At 36.9% G+C, this 7500-nt stretch overlaps 2 protein-coding genes across 3 annotated transcripts; one reads left to right on the forward strand and one right to left on the reverse strand.

Annotated features, from left to right (window-relative positions):
* Window positions 398-3981, reverse strand: LOC104729545 (D-2-hydroxyglutarate dehydrogenase, mitochondrial-like). Of its 2 annotated transcripts, none has more exons than XM_010448497.2 (16): window positions 3829-3981; window positions 3417-3745; window positions 3236-3337; window positions 3017-3064; window positions 2815-2885; window positions 2587-2705; window positions 2398-2493; window positions 2181-2290; window positions 1998-2078; window positions 1817-1914; window positions 1585-1693; window positions 1399-1504; window positions 1232-1317; window positions 1033-1158; window positions 860-953; window positions 398-672 (listed from the first exon to the last, which is right to left on the reverse strand). In XM_010448497.2, the coding sequence occupies exons 1-15, from the start codon at window positions 3944-3946 to the stop codon at window positions 861-863; spliced, it is 1692 nt and encodes a 563-aa protein (XP_010446799.1). In that variant the 5' UTR covers window positions 3947-3981; the 3' UTR covers window positions 398-672; window position 860. The 2 variants fall into 2 exon arrangements, with proteins under 2 accessions (XP_010446799.1, XP_010446798.1); XM_010448496.2 differs by having other exon boundaries at window positions 398-699.
* On the forward strand, window positions 4345-6577 carry LOC104729546 (CDK5RAP1-like protein). The gene is made up of 3 exons (XM_019233403.1): window positions 4345-4508; window positions 4819-5867; window positions 5972-6577. Exons 1-3 carry the CDS (start codon window positions 4441-4443, stop codon window positions 6484-6486), a joined length of 1632 nt encoding a protein of 543 aa, XP_019088948.1. The 5' UTR covers window positions 4345-4440; the 3' UTR covers window positions 6487-6577.

Consider the following 7500-nt stretch of genomic DNA (forward strand, 5'->3'; position numbering starts at 1 on the left):
TGTTTTTATGCATTGACTTCACCTTAAACCAGACCTATTACACATTTGTTCCATGGAAACTATGGGCTATGGCGATGGCAAGACGGATCTTATATTCCTATAGCTGGTCCAATTACTTAAGGTCTCACAAGAATATATACTTGGTAGAATGTTAAAATCCATAGCTTTTCTCTTAATTTAGAGAAGTTAGTTAAGACATATCAATCGGACCAGATATTATTCCGGTTTATCTGACCGATCTGGTTTCTCTAAGAATTAAAAGACCTATTAAAGAAAGGTTCACACACATGAAGAAAAAACAGAACTCTGGAAGAAGAAAACAAAGTCTTCTGTGAACAAATCAAGAAAAATCATTATAACCGAAATTGCCAAGAATAGAAAGATATTATGTGAGAGATTCTTGAAAATGCTATTATGATAGATACTTTATCTTTTTGAGTTTTGGTCTAGATACACTGCAAATTTTTGACTTTAAATACACGTCAGATCCATAGGTTTTGATTCTTTCTTATCCTTCAATAATTAGATATTAAAACAAGGTGACAACAACAACAACAACAAAGAAGAAGCATATACACTTTAGAGTTTAAAGACTTTTAAATCAGCACTTGTTTTTCTTGTTCCTTTGCATCAATCATAATGCTCAAACTTGGCTGCTTATGTTCCAAATTCCTGTTTGAAGAATCATCTCATCACCACCTTGCATTCGCCGAACAAAGAATGTCAATGATTCCAAAGTTAAAAGATGATGATTCTTCACTTTTGACGTTGGAAGAGCATTGATAGATAGATGATAGAAAGATAGATGCTTTCAATAATTTCGGTGCGTAATCATAAAACATAATAATCTTTTTTTTACCTTAGTGAGAGATGAGAGAGTGAGGAAGAACTTTGTATGGGTTGAGAATTCCCTTAGGGTCCAGCAACTTTTTAATGGAAGCCATTATTGCAACCTGCATATTTTATATTCCGGTAAGAATATAGTGACAGGAACGTTGTCTACATAGTTCCATTTGTTGTTTGTTAACTCACAGTTTCAGGTGATTTGCTGTAGAAGATTTCATTAGCTTTCATTACACCTAATCCATGTTCTGCACTGATGCTTCCACGGTGCTTTGATGTCCACTCATAGACATAAGGTTCTATCAAACCTAAAAGCTGCAAGGAAAGAGTTATTGAATGATGATTATTTAAACTCTTGGAATGTTTCAACTTGATATTTGTATTTTACCTTATCATTATAGTTTGCCGCTGAGATGTTTAAATGTAGATTTCCGTCTCCAAGGTGACCATATCCCATAACATTTGCTAAGTCACCTGAAGCATATGCATGTTTGGTTGCAGTTTTTCACTGAATCTTTCGGTTAAAAGTAGCTAGTAAACTGATATGTTTCTTACCTAATCTCCCTCGAAGATCGTTGACAATATTGTAAATTTCTTCAACCGGTAAGGATAAATCATACTTGTAAACAGCTCCTGCTTTCTGCAATGCCTCTGTTATACCCTGCAGGGTAATAATTATCACATTATTCGTCGAGTAACATCAAGAGTTCTCAGGGGAAATAACTCTTAAAAGGTTTTTACCTCTCGTATGCGCCAAAATGAGGATGCTTGGTTAATGTCTTGAGCGATTACACCATCAGAAACTAAACCTTTTTCCAGTGATTTTAACAGGAAAGCTTCAAGCTTCTCCCTGCATTAGTTTTTCAACCAGGAAAAAACTCTCTCAAGGGATCTGAATACTTGGCAGAGAGCCTCATTTGAATGAAACGGAAAATTGTGAAAGTCTCAAGAAAGACCGGAAAATTCATTATACCTGTCATTAGTTTCATCACTCCCCGTTGTCTCTATCAGAATATAAAAGTTCTCCGTAGAGGAAACTGGATTACGTACACCGTCTAGGTGGTTCAGTACCTGTAGAATGAATTAAAAACGAAAGGATTTAACAAAACTCAAAGACTTGTACACAAGATAGAGTATCTAGAATGCAAGCTTACCAAATCCATTGAATTGCTATCAAGGAACTCGAAAGCCGATAGTATCTCTCCAAGATTTCTCTTTGCTTCAACAAGAATTTTCTGGAAAGAAAAGAAACATAAGGAGAGAAAACAACAGTTTACACGCTATCTTCTCTGTAGAGAGAATTCAATTACAGAATACGGAAGAAAACTGTCATAAACCTGGCAGCTGAGATAATCTTTGCAGGCAATGAAAGCTAAATTTACAGAAGACAATTTTGGTTGTGTGAGAATAGAAACTTTAGTTACAATACCAAGTGATCCTTCGCTACCTGTTGAAACAAGAAAAGAGCAAATTTAAGATGTATCAGTCTCTTTTGGTGATGAAGTGACATTTGAAATAACAGTACAAGCACAACATAATAAAAATAATACCTACCGATAAACAAATGTTTTAAGTCGTACCCAGTGTTGTCTTTGCGTAAAGTTCCAAGCATGTCAAGAACATTGCCATTTGCGGTGACAGCTTCTAGACCTGAGATGGTGAGAAATTAAAGATGATGAAGTTGAAACTCAAATCAAATGTATTTCAGATGGATCAAAAGTGACCAGAACTGTAAGTCATTACCCAATACGGTTCCATGAAGTGAGCCATAACGAATAAGGCGTAAACCACCAGCATTAGTTGAAACATTTCCACCAATATGACAGCTTCCTTTTGCACCTAAGTCCAGAGGCATAATAAAACTGAGGAAACAAAAATTTTATGTTTCTATATCCGACAAAAAAAGACATTCTTTTATTAATTTTTAGTTCATTGTTACTAAAAGAGGGTTAGAAGTCATGGTTAAATTACCCTTTCGTGTCAAGGAAAGTTGCCAGATTTTCCAAAATACATCCTGCTTCACATACCAAGACACCACTGACCTGAACATAGAGCATCGTATCATCATCATCAAGATCAAGTATCCTTGATTTTTTTTGCATTATGAAAACTATTGGAACAGCTACCTAAGAAGTAAGTAACTGACACTAGAATATAAGATTGCCATATTTACCTCATCAAAAGCTAAGACTTTATTCATCAAACCAACATTGATGATCACCTGCAAAAATGCCGCAAACTTTTGTCACATCTATGATCGAAAAAAAAACTTCTTTTCCTTATGTTCCTATCTCTCACATTCCTGAAATTTTCCTTTGCTAGCTTTCAAACTACCTAGCCAACAGTTTGATCATCACCAACCAACATCAGTCGAGAAAAAAAAGTATCGAACCTCATCAAAAACAGGCACACTTCCACCAACAAGACCAGTATTTCCCCCTTGAGGAACAACAGCTAAACGCCTCGAATCACAATACTGAAGTATCTGAGACACCTGCACACAATAAATACAGTCAATGTCAAACACAAATTTTTCATCGCAATCCAAACAATGTAATGGTCAGAAAAAACACCTCTTCTGTGTTCTTAGGCAAGAGCATCAGCTTACTAGATCCTTTGTACTTTTGCATCCAATCAGTATTTGCAGTCTCAAGCCTCTCTTCATCTTCAACCACGTTTTTGTCACCTAATATCTCCTTGAAGTAGCTAACATCCTTCGAATCCAACGACGAAAACAAAGGGTTTCTCTCAATTTGTGAAGCAGATGATGACCCAAAACACTTGTACTGCTGCAGCATCCCCAAATTTTTACCAAGACATCGATGATGAAGCTCAGTATTATAATGGTTCCCATTCTTTGACTCAAAAAGCTTGCCTTTTGTGTCGTAGTGATTCACAAAACCTAAACCCATAAATCAAAGTTCAGTTTTTTTTTATTCATCTCTCAATCTAATTACAAAAGTCAAATTGAAGATGAAATCAAACCTGACAGAGAACGGGACACTGAGTTCTTGTTTGGTCGGAGATTAATCAGAGATGTAAATCCAAATCTTATAAACTCTTCCGATCTTCTCAATCTCTGCATCATCATCATCATCATCATCACTCTTCTACTTCTTCTACTCCTCCACGTCTTCTTCTTCGTTCTAACCAAAGATGTTAGTTAAAGTGAGAGGCTGAGAGTGAAATACCAATATTACCCCTGAGTCTGGATAACGAAACGCAGCGTTTTAGTCTGAGTAGATTGTAACTATGAATCCCTAAGCCTGACCGAGTGAGAGCCTCCCGTTGTTTGTTCTGGTGGAGACTTTGAAGAGCTCCTCATCTTTTCTCCAATGGCGTCATCTTCGCTCTCCTCCATTCTCATCAACCCTCACGGTTGCTCTCTCTGTTTCAAAGCCTCTACACGACGCTGTTTCGCTCTCACATTCCTCTCCTCGAAACTAATCCATACTTCTTCCTCTGCTGCTTCTCTTCTCCCTCGTTGCCACAGCACGCATCGTCTCGCACATAAACCTATCAAGAGGAAGAATGGGTTTGCCTTAAACCTTTCTAGAAGCTTCTCTGTTTCTCAAGTTGCTGGTTCTGGTAAGTTTGATGGTCCAAGCCTCCAACAGTTCGTCTCCAACTCAAGCTTCTCTTACCACTCCCGAAATCGAATCTGAGTAAGTCCTCTATTATAGGTTTAGGAGTTTTTAAAGTTTTGATTTTTAACATCAATTTTGTTTGTTATGCAACCTAATTGGTGTTGGACTCAATTGGGGACCCTAAAGTTTCGAAATTTAAGTTGCAGAAACCATTTTAAGTCAATCTGTTTGTTCATCAATGCATAGATTGTGGAAGATTATGTTCGTCATTGTTCTAGTTTTAGTGGTCAGTCAAAAGTTTTGACCTTTATCTTTCAAGTTGTGCAATTGATTATGTGGATTAAGCTTTAGAACTTATACTATTCTTTTTGAATTTGCTCTTTGAAAGCACATTAGATACTACCGATGTTGCGTCAAAAGGTCGGATCTATCATGAAACATATGGATGTCAGATGAACATAAACGACATGGAGATAGTTCTTTCGATCATGAAAAAGTCAGGTTATAAAGAAGTGGTGGCTGATCCTGAGAGTGCTGAAGTTATATTCATCAACACTTGTGCTATCCGAGAGAATGCTGAACAGAGAGTATGGCAAAGACTTAACTATTTCTGGTTCCTGAAACGTGAATGGAAGTTCAATGTTGCTAAAGGAAGAGCACACTCACTCAAACCTCCTAAAGTTGTTGTTTTGGGATGTATGGCTGAGAGACTAAAGGATAAGATTCTAGATTCTGATAAAATGGTTGATGTGGTTTGTGGTCCTGATGCTTATAGAGATCTCCCGAGGCTATTGGAAGAAGTAGACTATGGACAGAAAGGAATCAACACTCTTCTTTCTTTAGAAGAGACTTACGCTGACATATCACCAGTGCGAATCTCTGAAAACTCAATTACTGCTTTTGTTTCGGTTATGAGAGGCTGCAACAACATGTGTGCTTTCTGCATTGTTCCTTTCACTAGAGGCAGAGAGAGGTCACGTCCCGTGGAGTCCATAGTCCTAGAGGTTAAGGAGCTGTGGGAAGCCGGTGTGAAAGAAGTTACGCTTCTAGGGCAGAATGTGAACAGCTATAACGATGATTCGTCTGATCCTGAGTCAGGTGCTAAGTGGGAATACAGTGAAGGATTCTCGAGCAGGTGTAAAGTTAAAAACATGGGTTTGCGATTTGCTGATCTCTTGGACAGACTCTCCTTGGAGTTTCCAGAGATGCGGTTTAGGTTTACCTCGCCTCATCCTAAAGATTACCCTGACGAGTTGTTATATTTGATGAGAGATAGATATAATATCTGCAATCTCATCCATCTTCCTGCACAATCTGGTAATAGCAGAATACTTGAACAGATGCGTAGAGGTTACACCAGAGAAGCTTACTTGGATCTTGTTAAAAAGATTCGGAGTATTATACCAGATGTGGCTATAACCAGCGACTTTATCACTGGTAAGCCAACTCAAAAAAACATTGCTTAAACCTGTTCCATGTTTTTTTCTTCATTTAGAAGCCTTACACTGGATTGTGTGTGTGTGTGTGTGTGTTGGTGGTAGGCTTCTGTGGAGAAACCGAAGAAGAGCATGAAGAAACCTTAAGCCTGGTGAGAGCAGTTGGATACGATATGGCGTATATGTTTGCATACAGCATGAGAGAAAAGACACACGCTCATCGGAATTACATAGACGATGTTCCAGAGGAAGTCAAGCAGAGACGTTTAACAGAACTAATAGAAGCATTCCGTGAAACCACAGGTCCGTGTTACGACTCTCAAGTCGGATCAATGCAGTTAGTTCTAGTCGAAGGACCAAACAAGAGAGCGCCTGAGACAGAACTCATCGGGAAAACAGATAAAGGACACCGAGTTTCGTTTGTCACAAAGCCTCTGTTTGATAAAGCATCTCTTGGTGATGATGGTTTGAAGAGGAATCCTGAAGTTGGGGATTTCGTGGAGGTCCGGATTGAGAAATCAACGAAGGCATCACTATACGGAGAAGCTGTAGCCATTAGTAAAATGTCCTTGTTTCACGATGATGGTGTCGATGCTGTTGTTGCGTCTTGCGCAAGTTAAGTTAAACTTTCGTTTTCTTTTGATTCCAATACTTTTTTTTACCCTTCTGTATACTTTTTTTTTTATAGTTGACAAAATTAAGAAAAAATTACAGAGAACCATTATTGTTTTTTAGAAAGTAAAATTTTGTAATCGAAAAGATAAAGAAACAGAGGAGAGAGAGAGGTCTTCAATGGCGATGGTGAGTTTTTCGAAATCACCAAATGGTTGATTTGACAATGACAAGTCAATCTTTTTGTATCTCTGCTGCTATGCTCTCTCTATGCGATGGAAACAGCAATAAATATATATATGGGTACTCTCACAAATTATTTATTTAACATAAGAAAAAAAAAAGGTTCACAGCTCGAGACATTTTAATTTGTCTGTGTAGTCTCCAGACTACAGGTATCAAGAACTGGATAACTTGAGCCTTGGAGCCTAATTATTTTCTACTTGCTGTAAAAATATTAACAAACAGATAAGACGTTAATCGTTAGGGTATTTCAAACGTATCTTTTTGTTTCTTGTGTTGATGGTCGGAATCTAAATCCTAACAATGCTAACGTGTTGTTACAAGTTGTGGTCTAAATATTATACAAACAGGTTAGGCAGAAAGCTTTCTAATTAATTTATTGTGGACCGACCTTTTTTATTAACATGGTCAGAAAGCTTTTTTATTAAAAAAAAAAAAAAAAAAAACATGTGTAACTTCGCTTTTTATCAGTCATAGATTCGATTATTAATTAATACTCTTGGATATTAAGTCAAAAGGTTAAAAGACCTCCGATCACATGTTATAGTGATCACACTCCCCAATAGTAAAGTTGGATTAAGTATCATAACTCATAAGTAATACTACTAACTAAGTAACAAGTTGGTATTCGTATATCTAAACCTAGTGATTTGTATTAGTATTATTATGTTAAACCTAATATAACATAGCTAGTTCTTTGCATTAGTGATTATTATTTGTCACCATTTAATACGATATTATATGTTAATTGACAAAATATTGGAGTATATAAAATATGG

This window comes from Camelina sativa, chromosome 12, assembly GCF_000633955.1.
Source record: "Camelina sativa cultivar DH55 chromosome 12, Cs, whole genome shotgun sequence".
Lineage (NCBI taxonomy): Eukaryota > Viridiplantae > Streptophyta > Magnoliopsida > Brassicales > Brassicaceae > Camelina > Camelina sativa.

What these genes read in the sequence shown, in the direction of transcription:
- LOC104729546 (XM_019233403.1), top strand. Translation starts at nt 4,441, where the DNA reads ATGGTCCAAGCCTCCAACAGTTCGTCTCCAACTCAAGCTTCTCTTACC. An exon ending in ACTCCCGAAATCGAATCTGA is followed by an intron (nt 4,509 to 4,818) that starts GTAAGTCCTCTA and finishes GCTCTTTGAAAG; the next exon opens with CACATTAGATACTACCGATG. An exon ending in AACCAGCGACTTTATCACTG is followed by an intron (nt 5,868 to 5,971) that starts GTAAGCCAACTC and finishes TGTTGGTGGTAG; the next exon opens with GCTTCTGTGGAGAAACCGAA.
- LOC104729545 (XM_010448497.2), bottom strand. Translation starts at nt 3,946, where the DNA reads ATGATGATGATGATGATGATGCAGAGATTGAGAAGATCGGAAGAGTTT. An exon ending in AGTGATGAAACTAATGACAG is followed by an intron (nt 1,694 to 1,816) that starts GTATAATGAATT and finishes AAACTAATGCAG; the next exon opens with GGAGAAGCTTGAAGCTTTCC. An exon ending in CGGCAAACTATAATGATAAG is followed by an intron (nt 1,159 to 1,231) that starts GTAAAATACAAA and finishes CTTTCCTTGCAG; the next exon opens with CTTTTAGGTTTGATAGAACC.